We start from the raw sequence: 27,751 nt of genomic DNA, 5'->3' as shown, positions 1-27,751 counted from the left end.
CAGAGAGCGGAGCAAACGGTGCAAGTGAAGCTATTGTTGTCTGCCCTGCCTGGAGCTGGCTTGGGTGTGTTTATTCACCTTCTCTTTTTTCATTCACATTCATGTCGTTGCGTTGAACTGCAACACGCAAGACAACATCCTCATCATTAACAGATCACTCACCGCGCAGGGGAACCCAAAGAGAAACGGGACATCATGACAAGATTTATAGCTAGTGTTCACATTCTCTGCCTGTTTCTAGCAGGCACGGCTCTTGCCTTTCCCAACCATTTGTTTCCCCAGCAGAGCCCCGACTCCGACGTGAAGCACTGGGCCCTGCTTGTCGCAGGTTCGAACGGCTGGTATAATTACCGACATCAGGTAACTACATTGTACATAACAAGAATTAGATATCCATTCCTCCATTACTGGGTAGCTACTTCCAGTCAATGTATCATTTTTTTTTTTAATTATTATTATTATTTTTTAGCCTTGCCAAAAATAAAATTTAAAAATCAGGGCTATCAGGGCTCTCTAACACCAGACTCTAAACTGTTAGATAAACCCAACCCCTGCCTGAATTGCCCCTCCGGCCTCCCCCCCCCCCCTCCCAAAAAAAAAAAAAAAAAAAAAAAAAAAATCAGGGTGGGTCTTAAACTTTTTGATAGACGGATTCGTTTTCACTCTTCTGCATAATTTTCAAACTGTAGTTTAATTCGTGTATGCAGTTAATGATTTCATGAATTCACTTACTTATGCCACAACAAATGGTGCTTTTATAAATGAGTTTTGCATCCTTACAGATTTGGCAGATAGCTCGAATTCTGGAAATCCACATTCTGCCAAAATCACAGGATGCAGAATACAAAAAATAGATCTATAATAGAAAACGACCAACGTTTAGATGTAACGTTACATGTAACGTTAGTTTGTAGTTAACTTTAATTTCCAATCACTCACATGAATATGTTCAAGATCGGTTGTCTTCAAATGTTGATATCAACGTCGGCTTTCATGTCGTCGCTTGTTAACTCGCTCTTCACGAGTGATCACAACATGAACACTGTCAGCACAATCTGAAATTCGACCGATGCTGATGATATGAGATATTTGTCTCTTCACGGTGGGCTTCTTAATCTTATAATATGACGTTGGGACATGTAGTAATGGTCAGGTGATGGCGGATGACCATTCATGTCCCAACGTTAGATAATATAAGAAGCTCACCGTGAACAAATACCCAAATATCATCGATCTAAATCTGAAACATGTTGGTAATTGGAAATAAGCTATTAAGTATATATTGTGATTTGGTGCAGTTTTGTTCAGTAGAATTGGAGATATAAATTTACATGGATAGGGTATAGGTAATTACATTATAACGCCCAAATAATCCTAGGACTTCTGCTACACTAGCTAGGACTAGGACACTCCTCTTGAACAGCCTTCCAGAGGAAGTATAGTGCCATATTAGTGCCCAGTGGCTGCTCTAACCCTTGCTTGACACATTTATGTCAAGGGTCAGCAAGTAACTAACCATCATTAGGCATTTAAGAAAAAAAAAAGAAGAAGAAGAAAAAAAAAAGAATCATTTAAGGACGTTCCTCAGTTAAAGTGAAATCCATGTCATTTTCTTGAAACTTTCCATACCGTAACTTTGACCCATCCGAAGCCCAAATATGTAAATAAAACCATAGGTTCATGTGCTTGTTTTTCTTCTACGGGACTTTGAAGAATATGACTAATCTGCCGTCCTGTACCAAAATGATAGCGTTACATGATCAAGACCATGATCGGCAACAAAATATGCAATGACAAACGTAAATCCCCATAATTCTTTCAAAATCCATGTTATTTTCTCCAAATTTGCCAGAATTGCAGAAAAGGGTACCCAAAACGAGGAAAAGGTTTTAAAGTTAGGGTTTACACTCTCATTCTTCAGCAAGCAGCGCCCTCACGCGGCAGAAAACACCGAAATCTCTCAAATCCTTCTCATCGACGTTTTCTGTTAGGGGTGAGCAAAAGGACAACGTTCATAAAACTTATGCTGTACATTCAAAACCCATGTCAATTTCACGAAACTTTACCAAATTGTAGACAGAGGCTTACTTATTCCAGAAAAACAATCAAAAGTGGGGGTTCATGTGCTCGTTTTTGTGCTAACAGCGCCCCTATGCGACATTAATCATCGTAAGTCCCCAAAATCTGGTCAGGAACCTATGCAGGGATGCCCTGACAGGGTGGGGTCATAAAACTTATGCTGTACATTCAAAACCCATGTCAAATTCATGAAAATTGACCAAATTGTAGAAAAAGGCTCACTAATACCAGAAAAACAATCAAAAGTGGGGGTTCATGTGCTCATTTTTGTGCTAGCAGCGCCCCCATGCGACATATACTATAGTACGACCCCAAAATCTGGTCAGGAACCTACGCATGGACGCCCTGGCAGGGTGAGTTCATAAATCTCATGCTATACATTCAAAACCCATGTCATTTTCACGAAACTGCACCAAATTGTAGAAAAAGGCCTAATTATTCCAGAAAAACCATGAAAAGTGGGGGTTCATGTGCTCGTTTTTGTGCTAGCAGCGCCCCCATGCGACATACACCAACGTAAGACCCCCAAATCTGGCCAGGGAACATAAGGGTCGCCCTGACAGGGTGGGTTCATAAATCTCATGCTGTACATTCAAAACCCATGTCAATTTCACGAAACTTCACCAAATTGCAGAAGAAGACTTACTTATTCCAGAAAAATAATTAAAAGTGGGGGTTCATATGCTAGTTTTTGTGCTAGCAGCGCCCTCATGCGACATATATCATCGTAAGTCCCCAAAATCTGGTCAGGAACCTATGCAGTGATGCCCTGACAAGATGAGTTCATTAGGCTTATGCTGTTCATTCAAAACCCATGTCAATTTCACCAAACTTGACCAAATTGTAGACGAAGGCTTACTAATTCCAGAAAAATAATTGAAAGTTGGGGTTCATGTGCTCGTTTTTGTGCTAGCAGCGCCCCCATGCGACATATATCATCGTAAGTCCCCAAAATCTGGTCAAGAACCTATGCAGGGATACCCTGACAAGTGGGTTCATAAAACTGATGCTAGCTGTTCATTCAAAACCCATGTCATTTTCACGAAACTTTATCAAATTGTAGAAGAAGGGTTACTTAATGCAGAAGAATTGTAAAAATGGGGGGTTCATGTGCTCGTTTTAGTGCTTGCAGAGCCTCCTTGCGACGGAAATCATCGTAACTGAGACCCCCAAATCTGGTCAGGAACCAATGCAGGGATATACCCTGCTAGGATGCATGAATCTCATGCGGTTCACTCGAAACCCCATTTTCTTTAAAAAAAAACACACACACACAAACAAACAAAAAAACATGTCACAATTGCAGTGATAAGGTGAAAAATATTCAGAAAGAAAGGTCCATGTGCGTTTTTGTTATCATTTCCCTTCCACAGCCATAATGATATTATGTGGATGCAAGTGTGGAAAACTCCATATTATTGATATGCACGCTTGTTTGTTTGTTTTACCCACTTGCTGTAACCATGTACAAAAAGTGATAATGGAGGAAGAAGAATGAATATAAGGAAATGGGAGTTTTGGCATTAGTCTGACGGTCCTCCAAATGAAAAACAAATCTCAATACAATGACATTGATTGTAGATTGCATGTGTTGGTTGTTGCAGTGGTTGGTAAAGTGCGTGTTGTAAGCTATGGAGAAGTACCTCCCCCTCCCCCCCCCCCCCCCCACCCCCGGAAAAAAAAAATGATTCTCCTTTTGTTACACCAGATTTGGTAATAAAAAAAATAATATATGAATGGTGAAAGTGATGAATAGTCTTGTTTGATAACATTTTCGTGACCTTGTATTTTGTAACCAAAAAACAAACAAACAAACAAACAATATTTTGTATTACTAGTAATGACAAGTTTAGATCTAATTTAGATTTTAACAGAGACACTCGGATTGTTTTAGCTGCTAGACCTAAAGATGAAATGTGTGTCATATGCTTGTTTTGTTGTTGTTGTTGTTATTATTATTATTGTTGTTGTTGTTGTTGTTGTTGTTGTTTTAACACAGTCCAATAGACTAGTGAGCCTTAGACCCCGACTAGGGCCTATAGGCCCTTGGTACCTTAGCACTCGACTTTACCATGTTGATGACCGGATAATGAACTTCATGTCACAAAACAGATCTATGGATTGAAAATGGAAACAGCTCTGTTCCACTTCCAAGCTTCGCGATTCCGTAAATCAGTGTTGTGGTACAATGACCATATATGCGGCTCGGACCGCTGAACTTTGCGTGGTATGTACAGATTGTAACGCGTACAGTCGGCACGCGAGCCGAGCGAGGCCGCCCAGCGCGGCTGCCCGGCGGCGTGTTTTTTTTAGACGGCACAGATTGGGGAAACTAAAAATCTATCAGGGACTCTATCCCTAAACCTAACCCTAATCCTAATCCTAACCCTAACCATCAAACCCTAACCCTAACCCTAACCCTAACCCTAACCCTAACCCTAACCCCAACCCTAACCCTAACCATAACCATAACCATAACCAAAAACCCTAACCCAACGTTTTTCCCATAGGTTTAACACGCGCCATGCCCCAATCTGTGCTGTCTTAAAAAAAAACGCTGCCCGGCGTGGCTGCGGTGGGGAGCTGTCGGGTATCCGTACGTACACATACCACACTCTAGCTCGATCTACTAGCAGCTGCTCAGCTCAGTGCGCTTCTACGCTCTTTGTTACGTCACTGACACCTGCGCAGCTAGGATGCGCACAAACTCAACTGAGGAACGTCCTTAAGAGTTTCACTCATAGCTGGCTTGTTTTAGTCGATGTGTAGTCTTCAGGTGTGTGATATCATAGGTGAAAGTGTGTCCAGCTAGCAAGTATTGGATAGATTTCCAGTGTACTCATCAATGTCGTGGACTACAAGGTTCTGCAAAGGTGCAGCGGAATTGGGTTCGACTCTTTGAGTTCAGTTATGAGTTCACAAGTCTTTCACTTCCTCTCTTTTTATAAAGATGAAGGACAATGAAATCTTTTAGTCTGTGTTAAACTGGCTGTGTGTTCATTGGAGTGGTGCAATTAATGCACTTTTAGTGTGTCCATCATTTGGTAAATAGGCAAAGTTGATATGAAAATATAAAAAAGATATGCTTAGAAGATTTGCTGTGCTGAAAAAATGTCATTACAAATATGTATAGGAACTTATTTTTCATTATTTCCACTGGAAATTTTCAGTTGGTGAGCGTCGAAATTTTGTTCAATACCTTCTCAGAAACTGTCACAATTTTGTTAGCACTACTTTATGACTATCGCACATGGTCAAAATGACCAGGTGTTTATGAAAAAAATCTCCCACACACATAGTTTAAATGTAATTTCTGCCTTATCATTGGGCAATACATTTTCTGATGGTTTCAAGTGTGATATACGCAATGTCTTTAGGCCTATATGGCCAAATATGAAATATTGATTTGAAATATGTTATTGATTAAAAAAAAAGATAATCTTTATTGAAAAGCCTAGGAGCGCTTGTCAAATGAGAACTAGAGTAAGTTCTTACCCCCAAATTTCTCTCGAAACCAAGGACTACAAATATGTAGGCCTACAGTGATATAAGGCCAGTGACAATAACAGGTCTACGGCCCTGGTACAAATGAGATCATATTATTGATGGTTTTTTGTATATCGAAGCCTTATTGATGGATGTGAATCTTTATCATATATCATTGTTATGATACATTATAAGTTTCTAGATGCTGTGTACAGTAATACGTTACATAATTTAGTCAGGATTTCAGGAGAAAAAAACCTCAACATTTTAGGCATGTTATAAGTGATTATACAGAGTCAGCCATCTCTATCCTTAAAAAATTTTGCACCAGTTATCTCTTTATAAAGAGACCAAAGAACTCCGATTGTCTTGTATGTGACACTAAGCATTCTTTTTTTTTTTAAATCAAGGGGGGGGGGAATATTTGTGTGATACTCTTACCCTTCTTCTGACTCATCCCTATTGCGCTCAGCCTTGCCCTTGTTATCATATTTTAGCCATGATTAAGCAATTTGTGATGATATGCACTCACATTAATGACAATAAAAGAAATTTTAAGCATTGTGTGGACTGTGTTCTGGCGGGACATTATCCTTGTGATTATTGCCGCTTATCACAAAACAAGCAATCCATAAAAGAGCTTATCTCTGTCTTGTGATAAAAGTATACTATGGCAGAGCTAGTGTACATATTTGCTTTGTAAAGGTGCTGTGAAGGAATGTAATTGCATTTGAAACTGTGCGGAAACAATATCACATGTACTGGGATAGTAAGAAAGTGAATTTGTCCGCTGCCTTAGAATTCAACATCCCTCCCCCTTTGTTTGTTTTATTTTCTCGCTCTCTCTTCATTTACTTTTCAACCTGTTTATGTTTTTATCGGAGAGAAGCAAGTGTCTTCAAATGGTGAATGAGTTTTATTGCCAACACATTACATAATAATTGATGATAGGAACTACAGTCTCGTGAGTGAAAAACTTACAATAGGTAGGGATGGATGTGCTATTCTATCGAAGGAATCTGCCTCTCCCGTATAAAGTTTTATGGCCTGAGATTGTGCACCACCAATTCCATTTAAAGCTAGGGCACTAGTACGGTGTTTGCACAAACTTCTTAGAAATTTGGTCGGGAAGACAATGGCCTCTTCTATCAGTATTTTGTGATCTTTATTTGTATAAGGAGGTGTGTCTTTTTGGAACAATATAATATATGCTCTGTATTTGCCCATATTCCCTGTGAGTGAGTTGATTTAAATTCCCGTATATTAATTAATTGTAGAAAGTTGTCTAAGTTTTTTGTACTGGTATGTAGTATTTTACAACCAGTACTTTTAACCCTAAAAAGACTGAGGGGGGGGGGGGGGGGGGGGGGGCTAAAAGGCCCCCCCTCGACATTTCGCGCGATTACTCTGCAACACGCAATGCTCTATGACTTTTTTCTTTCGAGTTTCGCGCACATTTTGACACCAAATTTGTGACGCCCGGGGGTACGGTTCTGAAGTTACATAACTTTTTGTACATGCACGTGAGGCCGAAAATGGCTCAAAAATGTGATTTTATGTACAAAGTCAATGCAAATTGAGTTTTTTCACATGGTTCATATAAATATGCTTATTTTTACTCTCAATGGCTAAAATTAATTTGTTTTAGGAGTATTATGCTTCAAAAAGTGTCTGCCACAAATTTTGTTAAAAAAACAAAAACAAAAGGTCGAAAAAACAAAGAAATACATAAGAAATTCATAAAACAATGAAATGAATAAGAAATTAATTTTGATACTGAATTTTTTTTTCGAGTGCATTTGCCAAGAATGCCACAAAGAATAATTAGACCAAAAATGAGCACTTTTGGAGCTTTATTTACTGATTGAGATCAAAGAGTCTGATTTCTCGCATAAATTAGCATAATTAATCAAAATAAAATAAAAGAAGACTATTTTGGAAAATTCTACATTCTTGTAGATTACATCGCACACTACCATTGTGCAAATTTCCGCGGTGATCGCGTGATCTGCGGCCGAGATCTTAAGGGGGGGCCCTTTAGGCCCCCCCCCCCCCCCCCCCCCCAGTCTTTCGAGCTACCAAAATAGCCCAGTCTTTTTAGGGTTAAGACAGTTAATAGTGACCATTAATATCTAGTAGTTGCTACGTGTTGTAGGTAATAAACTAACATTAAATTGACTTCATAAGATAACTTTTTGAATGTGGACACTGTATAAGAGCAGCACTCTCATATTTCAAGGTGAGGGGATTCTATCGAGGAAGTGGCTCCTGAAAGAGGAATTGGAATAGACACACGATGGATGTGCATGCACCATCCTGTTCAGTATGTGATCACAACTTATATCTTCTGGAGCGTGATATTATTTTTGGAAGCTATGTCATATGAGAATATGCCACACTGAAGGAAATTAACACGTATTCAATATTTCTCTTCTCTCAGTGGCAGTCTTCTGATACTCCTTAACCCATCTAGAGCAGGCTGATTTTGCTATAACACACATTTCCCATAGACACATGCCTGAGTATATTCAGGACTAGTCTTTATTGGCTTAATAGAATTTTGTTGCATGGACGTGAGTTTCTCAAAAAATTTTTTGGTTTGTTTTGTTTTTTGTTTTCCTATAGCACAAAGGCGTAGTGAATATCTGTAATGGTGAAATGTGAAGATATCAAGCTCTAATTCTGTGATGCTCCTTTTTGTCTGTTTCTATACCAGGCTGATATATGCCACGCCTACCAAGTGCTCCACCAGCATGGAATCCCAGATGAACAGATCATTGTCATGATGTATGACGACATCGCCTACAATGAAGAGTGAGTCAAGGGGGGCCAGTGTACTCCGATTTGACAAGATACCACACTAATGTGACACTTCACTTATAACCTCCTCTCACATGTCAGTTTATTTTAATCATTCATCCAAATGACATCTAAAAAGAAAGGGTACATTTTGAAGCATCAATGCCACAGAATCGATGGAATATTAGTGTCAAAGCATGCAAATTAAATTCGTCTAGATGCTGAGTGGGTGATATGTGACACTGGAAACTTAATCAAAGTGAGGTGATAAAGACTGAATATCTCACATATAATTCAGGAATACGGCTGATTGGGAATTGGAAGACAGTTTTGTGAGTGATTGAATCCATGATTGAGAAACACACTAATGGAATGAGATAGAAATGTTTTCGCATTTTATCATCTTCCACCGGGAGATGATATACACCATGTAATGCAATGCATTTATGTTATGAGAGCCAATATTTTGTAAAATTTGCTAATTTCAGAAATGAACGAATTATTTTTACCTCCACCAAGGGAGGAGGTTATGTTTTTGTTACCATTGGTTTGTTTGTTTGTATGTTTGTCGGTGTGCAAAATAACTCAAAAAGCAGCTAACGGATTTGGATGACACTTACAAGAAAGGTTGAGAATGACACAAGTAACAAATTATTAAATTTTGGTAGTGATCCAAGAATTTGGGGGGAATTTATGAAGGATTTTCAATAGTTTGACAGGTAGGGTCAATGAACTTGGGAGTTCAAGCTGCGCATTTTTTACTTTTCAAACGTGCACTAAAGTGCGTGCTCTGGTTTCTGCTAAGGCGAGGCGCACAGCGCAGCTGAGAGTTTATGACGTAACAAAGGCTTCGTATTGGGAAATCGGGTGATTTTTCAGCATGTATACCTATGGGTGGAAATGTGAGCCCAAGGAACTTTTCCACGGTGGTAGAGAGGAGAAAAATCTCTTTGAGAAAAGCAAGATCATCCGTGAAAAGTAGCTGCTTGGTGGAGGTCTGCACTCTCAAGAGTGCTTTTCTAGTTTTTTTGGTTGCATCTCTAATGTATTTTTGTATCATCTCTGTTTCCTTTTAAAATCTATAGAAATCCAAAGCCAGGTGTTATCATCAACAAGCCAGATGGTCCCAATGTTTACTCTGGGGTGCCCAAGGATTACACCACAGAGGTAAATATTGACTGGGAGAAAACTTAGTGAGGTAATTTCAGGCAGACCCCCCCCCCCCACCCCTTCAACATAACAGTTTAGAATAAAAATGATTCTTGCAACATGATGCGAAAACCGATGATTCTTGTGTGTAGTACCAGGTGAATAACATTTATTTTTTGGATCGTGATCCAGATGCCAATAGTATAACTCTTGTGTGTGAATGGGCCTACAGTGAATGGCTACCATGGAAGCCACATAAGGTGTCAAACATTGCTTTCTTCATTTTTTTTTTCACTCCTTAGGTCTCAAAACTTTGAGATCGTATCATGTTTTGCTCCAATTAAATTTTCATCATTTTCCATAGGAACAAAGAAATGCACACTGTGAGTAAGAAATCAGTTTTGAAGTTTCAATGCTGAAGGATGCAGGAAAAATGTTTTATGGTGGTTAATGTCAAATCATCAAAATGTGTTATGAACCTGAAATAATTTTAGAGCAAGTTCCCTTGTGTGCCTACGTACATCATTAGAGCTTTGTTTAGTATACATATTGTACAATTGCATCCTGAAAATACACATAAATCACAGGCTTCTGTGAATTCTGGCCAGTAGGTAAATTCGAAATTCCATTATGGGATTTGTCACAAGAACTGAATACTTACGGTTTTTCACAAAATTGTACAACTTCTTAACCAGGCCCTTAATTTAGACCCTCTAGACATCTAAAGGACAAGTTCACCTTCATAGACATGTGGGTTGAGTGAATGCAGTAACAATAGTAGAACACATCAGTGAGATTTTAGGAAAATTGGACAATCCGTTCAAAAGAATTATGAATTTATGAAGTTTCTGCTCAGTCATGGCTGGATGAGAAGACTACTATACCTTGTGATGTCACATGTGTACAACGATATAAAGAAAGAATAAAGAAAATTCAACATATTTTCACTTTTCTCGCATAACAAAAGAATACTTGACTTCTCTCTTTCAGAAGGCAGGGGGAATAATATTACCCTTAACATATGTCAGTAACAAGTGGAAGAAATGTGCACTTTATTCAAAAAGTAAAGTTTTGTGAAATCCTCTTTCTATCTTCCTTATATCGTTGTATGCATGTGACATCATACACTGTAGTAGTCTTCTCATCCAGCAGTGACTGCACAGATATATCAAAAATTCATAACTTTTGAACGGATTGTCCGATTTTCCCCAAACTTTCACTGATGTGTCCTAATGTTGCTGCATTCACTCAATCCACATGTATATGAAGGTGGACTTATCCTTTAAACATTTACATTGTATAGGCCTACAGATGTCAAATTTTTACCCCCTGGTCAAAGCCACCTCATTTACACTTATAATGTAACCTCTGTAACTTTATCTGGGGCTCATATTTTATTATTTTTTTTTGCCAAGTACAGATCTAGCTTTTCTTTACAATATAAACATACAGGGCACAATATAAACATACAGGTTTTCACACATGGAATTACTTGCTCAAGTACAAGCTTTTCATAATCCTAGTTATGAGAGAAAAATATGGCTATTTTTGCATCATAGATTGCAAGATGTATTTGAACCACTTGTCAAGTGGATTTTATGACATCAAATTAAAACAGAATCATGGCACATGTGAAAATGTTGTATGCAAGTGTTTTCCCATATTTGGAATGATATACACTGTAAATCATTCTGTCGTGTAAGCATGAAGTGATTGATAGCACTGCAGGTACCAAAGCGGAAGTGTACAGGTTGAAAGGGAAGTTTTCCCAAATATGTGGAGTGAGTGAATGCAGCAATATTAGTAGAACACATTGAAGAAAAAAGGGACAATCCATTCTAAAGTTGTGAATTTTTAAAGTTTCCATCCCACCATCATCAGATTAAAAGACTACAGCAGTTTGTGATGTCATGGTAGAACAGCGATATATTGAATTCCCAAAAGTTACTTTTTCCTGCATACTTTTAGATCAATTGACTTCCCTCTTTCAGAAGCAGGGGAATAATATCACCCTTAAGGCCATAATGTCAGTGACAGGTCATAGGAATGTGTAGGTTTTGTAAAAAATTTAGATTATGTGTATTGCTGTTAATATATTGTTTATATCATTGTCTTGTAGTGATGTCATAAACTGTTGTAGTCTCATCCAGAGGAGGCAGCACCAAAATTTCAAAACATCTGTACTTTTTAACAGATTGTGAAATTGTCCTCAAATTTCACTGATGTGCTCTACTGATATTGCTGCATTCACTCAATCTACACGGGGTTTAATTTCCCTGTAATGGCAGTCTGCAGGCAATGTATTTTTAGTTTCATTTCGTAGTGTAGCTATACTTACCGTAGTGCCGTCTTTGTGTAGAAGGGCTTCCTATCTTATTTCCTTGTGATACATTGATAGAAGCTGTTTGTGTATGAGATCACATCACATGACAAATACCAGTACCAACCTGACTGTAATGTGATGTTGGAAGCTCAATTAGTTTTCAAGACATTATGAAGAAAAGGGACGTATTGGTATTCGCTTGGGATTGTTTTGTTTGTTGATAACATTTGGGACCCTCTTGAACGTCGGACGCACATGACTCGTTTCTCTTTGTATTGGCATACCCACAAACAGCTCAACCAAAGGACATGCACATGAGTGATTCCCTGCATTGATTACATTGTCATTGTCATTGTACTTCAGATAATAGCCATGTCTATATTAAAGCATTTTGGACTTTTCAAGGACCCTATTGTGGTTCTGTTTATTTCATGCGCAATAGTCCATTCTTCTTACCCTTGCATTCATTGTGTCAAGAAACTTTAGTTTTGTTTACCTGATGTTCCCAAACTTAAAGTTTAGCTTGATGATTTAAAGGGTGAGCCTTATTAATTCTATATTGTATTACTGTGTCAGTATTGCTGGAACTCGCTTATAGTTTGTATTAAGAAGATCTGAGTACTTCTCAGACTTCTTTGAAATTGCCTAAAATAGCTCATTTATCAGGAAGTCTGTCCCCCCCCCCCCCCCCGAAAAAAACCCAAAAAAACAAAAACAAACAAACAAACAAAGTAGGGACCAGTCACATGACTTCTCAGGTGACTTGTTATTTAGCACAGGGAAAGTGCTGCGATTGTCTTGCTTTAAACTGTGTACTTTGCAGTGCAAGGAATTTTTATGCCTCCGCCCTAAGGGTACCAGAGGCATTATTTATTTATCTTTTTTTAATATGAGGATGTATCTGAAGAAAAAGCTGAAGTGAAGTGTGTTGTTGGTGGCTGGAGCAAAGGCACCAATGACGATGGCAGTCTGCACACCTTTCCACAAAATGATGCCACATGAAAAATTTAGATTGTTGGGATTTAACTTTAATATGCTAGCTCACTGGTCCAATGGCCCTTCAGCTCATCCACAGCATTTCAGTTACAAGCACTACTGAATGCATGTGGCCTGGTTATCAAATATGCAGCCACTTTGATTATAAATGCATACAATCGCATGTCCATGTTTTGGTGTTGTATATATACAGCTAACTAGCTATGGCTGAAGACTTGATATGACTGAATCAAGGTTGCATTAAAAATAGTGTTGCAATTGATTCTAGTCAGTCGCAAGTCCCCTAATCAGTCACAACTTTGCTAACCATTTCAAATCCATCTTACATGTACCTTAAAAACCAAGATGGTGATAATGGAGTGAAAAATATATTGTAGGAAATAAAGTTGTCAAGAAGGTATGAAAAATGAAGTTGCTTTCTTCACTTGGCAAGGTGGTTTGTGGTGTAGATTGATGCAGCTCTGTATAGCGATATCCAGCCTGTCGATCCTCCATGTGTGGATACAGTCCAGTCACACACATGTGGCTAGCTAGCTGTATCCACTCCATGTTACAACCAGTAGTTGGTAATCAGTTACAGTATCAACCAGGCACTGAGTGTCTTTTGAAAGCATGATGGAATGAATTAGACCCATTTATTTGACTTTCCTTTTGGCACTACTGCAAGGAGCTATCAATTAGTTTTGCCAACAAAGCAACAACTAAACTTTCTGATCCATATTCAGTGTCATCAAAATATGATGATTCTGGTAAGTAACTGTCAAATGACTGTTCTCTATTCATATTTTGTTCCTTGATTATTCTATAGCTCCTCTTTATGGATATTGATAATTGTTTTTAAAGTTATACATCTGCAGTATGGTTTTGAAGTTGCTACATGTATATCACCTAGCTTCAAATTCTGTCTCTTTTTGTTTTTGTTTGTGTATATTGATTGTCATGTTGATATGTAATGGTTTTAGTTAAAACCTGTGTAACCAACCTTATTTCTGTGGTTTGTGTGTCATATTTTTATTCCTATCCAAAGGATGTCACTCCCGAGAACTTCTTAGCCTTGCTTCAAGGGGACCAGCCAGTTTCTTGTATGAACTGTAGTGGCAAAGTCCTCAAAAGGTAAACTTGTCATGCTATTTCTCCACAGGAATAATTTTTTTCCCTCTTTACTTTGTTTTTGTTTGTTCTGTTTGATAGGAGTATTTTGTTTTGTATATCTATGTGTTTCCTATGACAACTTACAACTGTTTCAAGTCTGGTATGAGGAAGAAAAACAAACAGTTGATCAAGAAACTAATATTACAAGTTAAGCAATAGAATTACATTGTGTTTGTCATTTTTTGTTTGTGAACTGTGGTGATGTAGCAAATCATTAGGTGGCATGCTTACATCACTTTCACCACAAGAATCATGTGTTTTGTGCAACCAGTACTTCATTAGACAAACTTGCAGTGATAAGTGCATAGAGACCTTGCCAAAGGTATTATGCGCTATATAAGAACGGTGATAACAATAATAATAATCATGATTGATGAATTATTTCTATTGAAATTGAAATCAATAATATCTTAGCTGTACTTTAACAACAAGATCAAATTAAAAATTCCAAATTTGATAAACTTGTATATTATGAGAAATATGTTCCCTTGTTTTGAAAAGTACTTTGATGAAATATTTCTCTGTGTTTCCCTCCTTGTGTTTCCAGTGACAGCAATGATCACATGTTTGTGTATTTTGCTGACCATGGTGCCACAGATCTCATCGCCTTCCCAGCTGGAGAGGTATGTATTTTTCATTTCTCTTCTTCCTATATCTTCAATAAGCTCCTAGCCTGTTTACACTCTCCCATTTTTATCTATTTATTATTATTATTTTTTGGGGGGGGATTTTTTTTTTTTTTTTTTTTTAAAATCCAGGGTCTTCCATGGTGGATGTGATTTCCTGGCCTCATGAAAAATATTCCTCATCACATTATGATTTCAAATTACTCTTTGATAAGATATTGTGGAATACAGTCTTATTTAAAAGTATATGTATAACATTTTTGTTGCTATTTCCTGCTGTGGTGAAGGCAAGCCTGAAGGACGTGATGGCACCATGTCGTCCCACACATTTGTTCCTGTGTGTGCATTTTGCCTGTAGCTTGCAGAGCCTATCTTTTGGTAAAGTGTGATGTTAGTCACAAGTACCTCTTGGTCAATCGAAATGATTTTGGAAAGAGCTATTAACCTGATTACCAATTTTATCGTGTATACATTCAACACATGAAGTCTTCTGGGGTGCCAAGAATCCTACTCAGCAGGTTTGATACACTACCATTGCAGCTACTGTATACATCATGACAGTAGTGCGGAGAATGAAAATGACTTTGTGTGGGAGCAGGTATACAAGTTAACAGTGGTACCTATGGACAAATTGCTGTGACTGCTTAGAGATTGTGAGATTAAGATTTAGAGCTCATGACAGGAAAACTTGAGTAGTGCACCTAGTATTTTTATGCATCAGCTCTGAAAGTGAAATCATTCATATCTGTGGCTAGCAAGAGCATTGCATTGTATTGTTCAAAAGTAGAGGAGTTTTAGTCTAAAAAAATGTTTGTTAGTATAATTCATTTTAGACATTAGATGTACATGTGACATTTGTTGTACTGACTTTTGGGGGGTCCGGAGTTTCTTGAATTCGTGCATAAACTTACGTATTCAATCATAGCTGATGATGATGATGATGTTTTTGCATTTAGTGAAATTAATGTAAAGTATTTTCTCCTTACAGCTGCATGAGAAGAAGTTGATGAAGACACTGAAACGTATGCACAGACAACAGAAATTTGGCAAGGTGAGTAGTTTAACAAGGAAAATTACATTGATTCATATTGTTGTTGATGATTTTGTGAAATCACATTTAAAGTGCTTGAATTATGTGCCTCCACACTATCCAAGATATTGCTCTTATATATGAAGCCTGGATGATTACTTTCTCTTCAACCAGAACAGATTTCTGTCACAGAGACTAATCTTTTTTTTTCCCCTCATGTACAGGGAGTAACCATGTAGCTTGATACCAATGAGCAAAAATGTTCACACAATGAAATAATTTAGATTTCAAAGGTTCATAGTTGCTATTCATTGATGTAAAATAAGATATGTGTTGTTAAAGTGGATCTTTTTACACGACTCATTCGTCCCAGTAAGAAGAGTTTCGGTTTTTTTTTAATTCCGCTGAATCAAGACATCAACTACTGCAACATATGGCAAGCAAAAATGGTCACACACTTTTATTTTCGTGCTAGTTTCTGGTTGCAGGAACCATGCAAAAATGTTCACTTTTACAGTATGTCAATTCATTGTCAGATCTCTCCTTCATTAAGACAGGATTTATCAATCGAGTTCATAGCCAAATTAATTCATATTAAAACAGGACTATGAGCCTGTATAATTTGTCTGCAATATTTGTCCCAGGTTTTCTCTTTCTGGGGATTGTTGGATAAGTTGCGCCACATTCAAAGCTCAATGTATCCTCTAATATCGAGACAAGATGTATGAAGTTGTCTATCTGTCTCACATCTTGTTTGTCTCAGCTCGTTTTCTACCTGGAAGCCTGCGAGAGTGGTTCCATGTTTGACAAGCTCCCCAAGAATCTCAGCATCTATGCCACGACGGCAGCCAACCCGGATGAGTCTTCGTGGGGAACCTACTGCAACAACTCCATGGACAACTGCCTGGGGGATGAGTACAGTGTGCACTGGATGGAAGACTCTGATGTTGTGAGTCTGCTCGATTGTCTGTCTGTTTGTGTGTCTCTTTATGTCTGTCTCTCTGTTATATCAAAGATGCACACTCCATACACTATGTAACACCAACAGACAAACAAACACACTTTCTCTCCCTCTGTCTGTCTGTTATTTTGTCTCTCTGTCTAACTTACACTCCCACTTTGATGGATGGTAACACACAAACTTCTCCCTACTCGCTTTTTGCAACATCCTTGATTTTGACTTGTGGATTTTGCCAACCCTACACATACATTGTGCTGTACTAGCTGAAGATAATAGCGTGTAATTACCTCTGCCAAGGAAGGTGGTTATGTTTTCATCCTTCTATGTTTGTTTGTTAGCTAATTTGTTTGTTTGTCTACAATGTATGTCCAGATGATTCAAAAAGTTTTGAACGGATTTGGATGATACTTATGTAATACAGAGAAGGTTGAGAATCACATAAGGAACAGGTGATTAAATTTTGGTAGTGATAAGGGAATTTTTATGGATTTATGAAGGATTGTCAATATTTTGGTAGGTAGGGTCAAGATCAATGGTGGAAACGAGCTGCTTGGCAGAGGTCTGCGCTCTCAGAGTGCTTCGACATTTATCCATAATGTTTCGGGCCTGTATCAGAATCTGTGACTGCAAAGATCAACTGTATTGAGTAAAGGAATGATTAATTTCTGTACAACTACTAGTCTTTGCTTCTATGTTGAAGTCGCCTCTTGAATGCAACCATCCGTCTTTTCTTTGACTGATTTTTGCTGCTCCTTAGGAGGACCTCAACAAAGAGAGTCTGAAGGCTCAGTTTAAGATTGTCAGGAGCGAGACGGAAGAGAGTCATCCCCAGGAGTACGGCAACCTCACCATGAGCAGCGAGATGCTCAACCAGTACCAGTCTGGATCCGGCAAGAAGTTTGTCTCGGGGCGACTCGAGAAACCAAAGATCACCTCTCGAAGTGAAGTAAGTGTAACAATAATGCCGCTCTCTCCCCTTTCATCGTTTTCCTCTCTTTCTCTCTCTCCCGCTCTCTTGGTTTCTTTGTCTCTCTTACTTTTCTCTCTCTGTCAGCATTAAAAAATGTCAATAATTCCTGACTTTTTGGGGGTTTGTTTTGGGGGAGGGGGGATGGGGATCTGCAAAATCAAGATTATAACTGTTACGGTATACTGTAAATGTTGAAACTTTTTGCCTGAATATATTTTTTTTTTTTTGATTTAGTGAAGTTACCATGGGTATGTTTTTGCTCTTTTTTTTTTCTGCTATTCTTCTCTTTTATGGTTAACGAAATTCCACATAAATGATATGTACAAATGCCAGCAGTAATATGTGAATCATCACTACAGTAGTCTTGACATAGTCACTCCCATTTGGGCTAAGAAATCTTAGAAGAAATCTGAAGTAAGCTGAGTTCGCTTAAAAAGAAAAGAGGAAATTTGATATTTGTTTGAAAATTTAAAGTTTGATATGCTAACTACCTCCTGCTTGAATTTCGAAGTTTTTGAATGTTTTAGAATTGGTAACTTAGTGGATATTTTTTGACACATAGTCAGTACTGTGACAATTTGAACTGCCCCGTTGAATATCTTAACCTCTGCAGACTGACTGCATCTTAACATCGTAACAACTCTCACTGTTTTCATGACAGGTAGTTGAACAAATAAAGATGTATCAATGGAAATCTTAGAGTCAGGAGAATTCAACATTGCCCAAATCAGGAGTCTGTTGCACAAAGCTTTTTTTTTTTTAACATGTTGAAGACGGGCTGATTTTTCTCTAACACGCACTTCCCATAAACACCTGCCGTAGAATATTGGGGACTCGTCTTCAATGGGTTAAACCTGAGAAACTCTGGTAACAACTGAAAACTCAGGTAAGAATGATTATGCCATTGACTGAATGTAGAAAAAAGTTCTCTTTAAAAGTAACCTGAGTTTTCTGGGTTAAAAGTTTTCTGCAATAGGCCCCAGAAAATTCATAGTTGGGAAATTTTTCAGCTTTTGTAGTGGCAGTACCTTGCTATATTCAGGAGGAATACTGTGGGCTGAAGGTTTTGTCAAATGTTAGCCTCATTCCTCGACATGAGTAAATTTAACCCTAAAAAGACTGGGGGGGCCTAAAAGGCCCCCCCTCGACATTTCGCGCGATTACTCAGCAACAGGCAATGCTCTCGCCGCGATGCTCTATGACTTTTTTCTTTCGAGTTTCCCGCACATTTTGACACCAAATTTGTGATGCCCGGGGGTACGGTTCTGAAGTTACATAACTTTTTGTACATGCACGTGAGACCGAAAATGGCTCAAAAATGTGATTTTGTGTACAAAGTCAATACAAAATGAGTTTTATCACATGGTTCATATAAATATGCTTATTTTTATTCTCAATGGCTAAAATCAATTTGTTTTAGTAGTATAATGCTTCAAAAAGGGTCTGCCACAAATTTTGCTGAAAAAAAACAACAAAAACAAAAGGTCGAAAAAACAAAGAAATACATAAGAAATTCATAAAACAATAAAATAAATAAGAAATTAATTTTGATACCGAATTTTTTCAAGTGCATTTGCTAAGAATGCTACAAAGAATATCTAGACCAAAAATGAGCACTTTTGGAGCTTTATTTACTGATTTAGATAAAAAAGGTCTGATTTCTCGCATAAATTAGCATAATTAATCAAAATAAAATAAAAGAAGACTATTTTGGAAAATTTAAATATACGATCTTGTAGATTACATCGCACACTACCATTGTGCAAATTTCCGCAGCGATCGCGCGATCCATGGCCGAGATCTTAAGGGGGGGCCCTTTAGGGCTTTTAGGCCTTTAAGCCCCCCCCCCCCCCAGTCTTTCGAACTACCAAAATAGCCCAGTCTTTTTAGGGTTAAAGAATTAGGGGTTATTTTGACAACGATTGAATCCAAGAGGTCACGTGTGACTGACCAGTCTGTAGGTCAATGGTGTGAATCATGGCCGTCTGTGTCCATTTGTATTTCCAGCTTGACCGCGTCCCATCCAGGGAGGTAGAAATGACCATGCTGCATCGCCGCCTGATGAAGACCACCAACCCACTGGACAGGGACGTCATCCTAGAGAAGATTGCCAGGTTGACCCAGGTCAGCCTCCCCGGACTTTTTACTCCTTCTGTCTCATCTTAACCCATCCTCTCTGAGAAACGATAGTTCACCCAATATTTGAAACATTGCACTCCCAGTGTCTGTTAGTAATGGGTTGTTAATGATAATAATAATAATGACAATAATGATATTAATGATGATAATGATGATAATGGTGATAATAATGACAATAATGGCTATTTGTATAGCGCACAGGTCACATTTCGAAGCTCATGGCGCTTCAGAAAAATGAAAACATAAAAACATCTGTGAAAGCATTTGGAAGAAGAGGAAGAGTACATGTAGCTTGGATTGAAGACAGCACACTTTCATATTTTTTATAGTATTGCATATTGTTGTCAAAGCTGGTAAAGGTTCAACCATGTTTTGTAAATATCTATCACTATCACAGTTGGAATGTGATGTTATTCAAGCCAAGTTCATCTACCTTTACCCAGTCGGCAAACTTTCTAGAGTTTTAACCCGTTACCTATGGGAACCTGGTGACCTGTGTGTTAAGTCTAAGGGGATTCCAAAATTCAGTATGAAACGGGTTAAGAACAATGATGTCAGAAGAACTTTCAGACAGATGCAGTTTTCAATACCTAATGCAATAACAATTGTGTGCATTCTTTGATAAAATATTTTATTTTTAATTCTGTGTTTACTTGCAATGAGTGACCAGTTGGGTGTTGTGACTAATTGTAGAAAGTATTCCTTCCATATCAGACCCAACGCAACATCATCCAGACAGTGAAAGCAATTGTCCAGTCTGTGACGTCTGACCCCAAGGTGGCTGAAAGCCAGCTGCACCGTCCAGCCAGGCTGCAAGTGGTCAACTCGGAGTGCTACGAGGGTGCGGTCACCCTCTTCTCCCAGCGATGCTTCAGGCTTGGCCAGGTGGGTGCGATGGACCATTCCGTGGGGTGCCATTTTGCGAAAGGCGTTTACGATTTTGGCAGCTTAACATAGTTGTGGTCACCATAGCAACAGCTGAAAATTTTTGCTGTTGTTTGTAATTTGCCCAGCTGGCTTCTGTGGAACCTGCATGTTTTGTTTAGCTGCAATTAAATTGGGGATTTCTAGAGAAAGAAGCCTGCCTGTGCGACATTTTTGTTTTGTAGTGGTCTTAAAAATAGAGACAAAGTGCTGAATGAGGACTCACAAGATAATATGTCATATTTTGTTCATTATCATGTAGTACTATTTGATTATGAATCAAATTATTACTTTTATTTTTTGGTACACCTAGAGAGCATGGCAGGAGATTTGAGGAAGATTTAAAGGAGATGTGAATTTGTCATTTCCTTTTGTAATGAAACTCAATCTGATTGTGTAAGTGACATGTATTTTATAAATGTGGGCGTTGTTATGTGGAAGTAATATTTTTTAAAACATCAGAAGTACTTTACTTAATGAGTTTATACTGCACTGAATTATTGCAAAACACTGTTGCTAGACTTAGATCCACATAATGAGCAACTCATACTTGAGTATCAAATAAAGTTGGTCCCCACTCAACCGAAACAGGACATAAGAACAGGGCAAAAGGACATTAAGATGTAAAATATGGACATAATGACAGGGAAGGAAGTTAGTTGTTATTTTTCTGTCTAGATGTAAGTTTATCACATATGCTGTTGGAAAAATGACCTTTTGGAGATGTTATAAAGCATGCATTTTACCAGTCAAAATTAAACTTCCAAACGTTGTGACGTTGATTTATGCCTGACATATGAACTATAATGTGACATATTAACGCACTGTCACTTCCACTATTTTGTCAGAATAGATATAGTACTTTATGGTCATTTATTTTATTACTCATTTCAATCATTAATGATTCGTCTGTTAAGAATCATTGCAGGTGAAACCAGTATTTCACATGTGCAACACAAGTGTTTGTATATGTGTATATACATGTATGTATATAATATAAATATTTATATGTGACTGTGCATCACAAAACCAACAAAAAGTAACACGGATGGAGATATGGGTTTTTTGTTAAGGGCAGATTCTGAGAGAGCAGATTCGAAACTTTAAAATGATGTATAACTCAAATTAAATAGACTCTCTTAACCTATCTAAATATTTGATAGAAAGCACACACTCTGGAAAGTGTGAAACCAAGAAAAGAGGCTCTAAGGTACATGGTCTATTCAAACACTTTATATTTACCAAAGCGTGCGAGCTGTGCGATGAATGGGACGAAAAACGGGATGTAGACCACCGGAGCAAAAACAGTGAAGGGAATTTTAGATTAGGCTGAAATTGTCCATGCTTTATTAACACATTCTGTCCATGATTATTGCCAATTTTCAAAGCATTAGCATTACACGCTCTAAAGTTATTGGAGTTGAAAGTGAAGAGTGTGCAAAGGATTTTCAAGAAATGAAAAGGGGCCTCTATTAAGACACACCTGATTTCACTACTCCACAAAAAAAGGGGTTGTAGAAAAACTGCTGAAAACTCACTTTCCCATACATTCTATATCCCCAAACTTAAAGAATAATGTAGAAAAAGAATAGCTCATTCAGAAAACAGGAAAAACTCAAGATTGACTTTGTTGACCCGTTTCACCTTTTTTAAGTCCTTACGTGAATTCAAAGGGTGCGACTTTTTGTTCATTTTGTGATGCACGGTCACATATATATTCTCTGTACTTCATTGATATTGGACTTGCTGGCACAATTTATCAATCTCAGCCTATCAAAAAAATTGAGTTGCTCTGACATTTTCACTGCAGTGCAGGAATGAGATAGATTCTATCAAAAAGTGAACATGGAAAGTTACAACTAGCCACTCGCTGCTGTCAATCTTCACACTGCAAAACAAATGTAGGAATATTTGCCTGGGTCAGATTCGTGGACAGTTTTGGTTTAATGGACATGGCATCTGATTAATTGAAGGGGAAGTGTCTCTTTAACATTTATATGTGCAGCCTGCTGGAGATGGGAGGTTACAGCAATTTATGATGTTATAATGGTAGAACAGATTAAAAATCACATATGATTACTCTCACAAATCTTTGTTTTAACCAGTTGAGGACAGGCTGATTTTGCTGTAACACGCATTTCCCATGGACACCCGACTGAGTATACTTGGGACTTGTCTTCAGTGGGTTACAAAAGAAATGTGCACATTCCCTCAAGATGTTTGATTCTGAGATACACATTGTGGAGGAGCTAGGTCAAGTGCTCTTTTGATGTCTTCAAAACATTTTTTTTTTCCCCTTATAAAATTCCCTTCATATTTATTGTTTATCGTTTGACCACTGTGACATCACAAATTCTTGGAGAGTTCCCTTCCAGACAGGGCAGCATGTGGAATTAACCAAAACTACACGTAGTTGACGGAATGAATAACTTTTGCATGAATTATCTGATACAGTATTCATCAAATTTTCTAGTGAGTGCTTCACTGTTCTTTCTGCATTTGCTGAATCCACAGTATACTCTTGTATGTATTTTTGGGAATTTCCCCGTAAAGGGACTGTACAGTACTGGTTGAGGTGAGGATTTAGCTTTTAACATTTTGCGAGATATTGAGAAACCACTCTATGAGATGTCAAAGAGCATGCAATTCTAAGGGAAATTGAAAGTTTATTTGATGAAAATTGGTTATGAAATGACTGAGATATCCAAAAACAAGGTAAACAAAGAGATCCTAATAAAAGTCGTGGCCTGCCGCATTTTATTATTAACACATTTTTGGATATCTCAGCCATTTGAAAACAAATTTTATCAAATAATCGTTGAATCCTTTTAAAAATTGCATGTTCTTTCAGATTTCATAAGAGGTTTCTCATTATCTCACCAAAAAATGTTATAAACCTGAATCCTCACCTCAACCAGTACTGTACAGCCCCTTTAACCCTTCAAAGGCCGATCCCCCTGTGTATAGTTGCCAGTGGTAATGACAAGAGTTAATGTTCTGGTGTCTCTTTCCCCCCTCTTTACTGTTTCAGAATGACTATGCCATGAGTCTGGTCTATGTCTTTGCCAATCTGTGTGACCAAGGAACATCTCTGGACAGGTGAGTGGGGTGACCAAGGATGGGATGACCAAAAGTAGACTAGGATTTTCTGCCGGAATAGGAAGATTTTGTCATCTTGATTGAAGATGTGATTTAATGTCTAAATTTTGCAAATGACCTATCAAGAATGGGATGGTGCGTCAGCAGCAAAAGAAAAGTGTATTTGTGAGAGACGCTTAGTTCCATACATACATAGACGTGCATGTGTACGCATGCACTCATACACACACAGACACATTGGGTATACAGACGCACATATCCACATATTGGTGAAGGTGAAAATATGTATCGTTGGTAATTTTTTTGCACTCAGTCGGGTGGAATAAATTTCGTCTGTTTTTAGTTCTGAGGAATTGAAGTCATAGCATATTATACATATAACAAGCAAACTTAACATATTTGCCCACTCTTATTTTTGTGCTAGTTTGATGTCTCATGAAATGAGCAAAAATTTCCACACTGCGAAACAGCACTTTAACAGCACTCAACTGCAATAATAGAAACTTGTTCACTGTATCTTCCGTTTGTAACCACAGCCATCACCTTTGTCTGTTTTCTCCCCCAAAGAAAGAAAGCCTTCATTTGTGACCAAACCTGGTTAATTTGCCTGGCAGCGTGCTTCTTAAAGAACCTCAACGTATCACTATATATGACCCATCATGACTAAAGGATCCGAAAGTCATTGATGGCTGAGCCGAGAAAATTGAATTTGAAGTCAGGTTATCAGAATTGGTCAAAACTGTCAAAGTTCTGTTTTTGGCATAATGTTGTAGTCTAATATTTCGTCTATCATCTGCAGAAATTTCGAAGCTACAATATGATCAAAGGAAAGGCAAGAAATTAGCGATTTTCTGGGCCATGATTTTCTGACTTTTAACGGAACAGAAATGTGTCTGAAGATATGGATTGAGCACCACAGATAAACTCCACCCCTAGCAATGAGGGAGTGATCTTATTGGTCAGTGCATGGCATCCTGGTTACTGATTGTTCATGCGTAGACCGCTGGCGCTAAGCTTGAATGAACATCGCAGAGGTTGCTAGGAGCATACCTTCTATTGTCAAGAGATGAAAACTGTCTTACCTCCCCTTGATCATGATAGCATCTGAAAGAACACTTTGATGGTGGTTTCCTTGAAACGCCGATTTCCTAGACCACTCGACATGCTCTCATAAAATTATCAATATCTCTGCATCCGAGTATATTTATGAATCGTGTTATATATGAAATTAAAGCGGAAGAGTACGGGAATGATGCCATGTTATTTTCAGAAAATCTACCTCCCTTGACTTTCGGATCCTTTTGTTGTAGCAGGTTACATGTTTGTGACATTTTGCAGCTATGTACTTTTTCAATGTGATGTGGTCTAAATACCTGGTAACAACAAACAAGAAAAATATGTGTATATCCTGCAATTGAGGGTGCCATTTACTTAATGAAAATGCTCACAGTTGATTGGCTATTGCCAACAGGTTGCCATGGTAGTGTTGATTGCTGTGTATCACTACATAGAAAGTGGACCTAGGATAGAAACCCATGGAACTTGATTTCTTCATTCTCATTCCAGGACGTGGAACCTCCCACCTTTTTTTTTTTTTTTTTGGGGGGGGGGGGGGTGTGGTTAGAAAATTCTTCGATTCCAGAGGGATTCTGTGTCAGCAGAATTGATATTGGGTAGTTACTATCTTATATCAATTCTAAGTGGCGTGACTGAAACAGGGAAATGCAATCAGTGTACTCATATACTGTGGATGCAGAATATTGTTGTGGGTAATGCCAATTGACATTTTGATGTTTTTTTAATGTTTTTTTCATCATTTGTAATTTCCATCCAGGATCCTGAGTGCCATCAATGACGTCTGCTAGAGGTATTCCAGAATTCCACTAGATGACAGGAGAAACAACTGCACAGTGACAATGTTTCATTTGTGTGTGTGTTTTTTTTAATGATTTGTCCAAACAGAAATCTTACTTTCAGATTTATATGATAGTCCTGAAATTTTGATGTAGATGCTCCATATTATTTTTGCACACAATAGAGTAGTACATTTTTCATTTTGGCATATCACAAATTCTATAGCTATGATTATTTTGACATATATTGGTTTTGTATGACTGGTAATGAATAAGTGATCATGTACTCATTTTAATACATGTGTGTTGAATTGATTCATTGTATGAGTTTGCACAAAGTGTTGTGATGATTTGACTAAAGTGCCATGTACATAACAAAATATGCAATTTTTAGGTTTATATGCTTTATGAATACTTTAGATAAATATCTAATGCAGTGATATGTTTGGTATATTTCCTATAAAGGCACAAATAGGTGTAATGCTGTCTGTTAGTGTATTCACAAATTATGAATTTACTCCAGAAAATTGTGTCGTTATTTTGAGCAGTTACTGCTCCTGATGAATGTCCACGACATAATATGCATTAAGTTTGATACTTCTTTAGCAATAACACCTCAAATGTGAATCATGTATACTAATACTTTTTGTGGAAGGTTCATGCTGTGATTTCATATAGTCACAAGATTCTCAAGAAAATACATTAAACAGTCTTATAGGGCTGTGTGTTCTGAGGGGTAAATGTCACACATCCCTCTCATGAATTTATCTTGGAGGTACAGTATAGATAAAGACAACTTCTCTGAATTCTTTTTCACCTTGCAAGTAGAGTTTAACAATATCAGTGTAGTTTTACATCTACTTGATAGATTGGACGAGCTAAGTCTTTGTACTACTAAGTATTCTTAGTACAGTATGTCAGCTGCCGTCCTTAATAGTCACATAGTGACACACTGACTTTATTGGATGCCTTCTCTTCATTTATGCAGTGATTTCTCAATTATACATTGTAAAAAAACACAGAAGTCTGGGAAAATAATAATGAAAATGAGGATATGGACCACAAAAACAAAAACAAAAACAAAAAACAAAACAAAACAAAACAAAATCCCCAAACAAACCATAACCCAGGGATACCACTTATAATGAAAGAGAGGGTCCAAAATACATCGAAATGAAGCCTTGTTGTACACAAAAGGGCCTGAACTTTGATACTACCAGGGCCTGAATTCAGGCTTTTGCCTGAAAACTAACATCCCTAATAACCTCAAGAGATTTGCTACCTCTGCCCATGCTCATGTTCGAATCGGTTCATGCTGTTTGATCACGGCATAGAGTTGTGGTATCAGGGAAGATCATGTTGAAATGAATCTAAGCAATAGATCACTAAAATTGTTTCAGAGAGTTAAAAAAGTGTCCACATGAGAGTCACTTCGTTGGAATTGCTCCGCCTTCATCTCGGTATGTGGATAATCTATATCTTGTTGCAATTCAAGAAAATTCTTTGTAACTTGATGTAAAGTGTTGCTTGTGTATTGAACCAGCAAACTTCAGTCTCTGCCCACAGAACTGTGGTAGTGGTCTATCAAGGTCTATCGGAGGCTTTTCATAATGGATACATATCAGGAAAGTATGCCATCTTGACATTTCAAATCTTCTGTCCTGTATCAGTGATCCAATGGAGATGAAATGGTAGAAAAACTGACACGGAGTGGGATTGTAAGTTATAAGATTTGTGCATGTTGAATTCTGTCGAGAAAAAGTCTCTAATGTGTACATGTAGTCACTTTCACCCAAGGAGTACCACCAGTGAAAGTGGTTGCAAGATATGCTGCTTGATATACTCTGAATTGAACGTTCACAATTATCATTGTTACTTGCAGCAGCAAAATTGCCCACAGAATAAAAACTAAGCACAAAATCATGATGACGAATATACACTTGTGATATCTCCCTAAATTGTAAATGTGTTCTTACATTACTTTACACTAATTATTGGAGCCGAATTTTTTTTGGGAAAAATGTGTAAACCTCACAATATTTCATGTTAACAGTAGTCTTTCTACCAATTTCTTGTTAACAGTCTTTCTACTACCTTTTTTTTTAGTTTTTCATATCATGGTTTTCAAGAAATGATTAAAAGTGGACCAAATTTGATTTTGTATT

At 37.8% G+C, this 27,751-nt stretch overlaps 1 protein-coding gene across 1 annotated transcript; it reads left to right on the top strand.

Moving 5' to 3' along the window:
- LOC139723410 (legumain-like) lies at positions 1-27,354 on the top strand. Its single transcript, XM_071634655.1, has 12 exons — positions 1-360; positions 8,282-8,379; positions 9,450-9,531; positions 13,860-13,945; positions 14,532-14,607; positions 15,599-15,661; positions 16,404-16,589; positions 17,359-17,547; positions 19,579-19,695; positions 20,425-20,595; positions 23,666-23,733; positions 25,568-27,354. The coding sequence occupies exons 1-12, from the start codon at positions 196-198 to the stop codon at positions 25,596-25,598; spliced, it is 1,332 nt and encodes a 443-aa protein (XP_071490756.1). The 5' UTR covers positions 1-195; the 3' UTR covers positions 25,599-27,354.
- Positions 27,355-27,751: the final 397 nt, after the last annotated feature.

Source organism: Diadema antillarum, unplaced genomic scaffold (assembly GCF_040938485.1).
Source record: "Diadema antillarum isolate AM-2024a unplaced genomic scaffold, OU_Dant_1.0 scf00000188, whole genome shotgun sequence".
NCBI classification, from domain to species: Eukaryota; Metazoa; Echinodermata; class Echinoidea; order Diadematoida; family Diadematidae; genus Diadema; species Diadema antillarum.
The sequence above is the reverse complement of the archived record's forward strand: the minus strand, read 5'-3'. Positions and strand labels throughout refer to the sequence as shown.

Coding starts and splice junctions, on each gene's coding strand:
- LOC139723410 (XM_071634655.1), top strand. CDS start 196: ATGACAAGATTTATAGCTAGTGTTCACATTCTCTGCCTGTTTCTAGCA. Junction 16,590..17,358: donor GGATGGAAGACTCTGATGTT/GTGAGTCTGCTC, acceptor GCTGCTCCTTAG/GAGGACCTCAACAAAGAGAG. Junction 20,596..23,665: donor GATGCTTCAGGCTTGGCCAG/GTGGGTGCGATG, acceptor TTACTGTTTCAG/AATGACTATGCCATGAGTCT.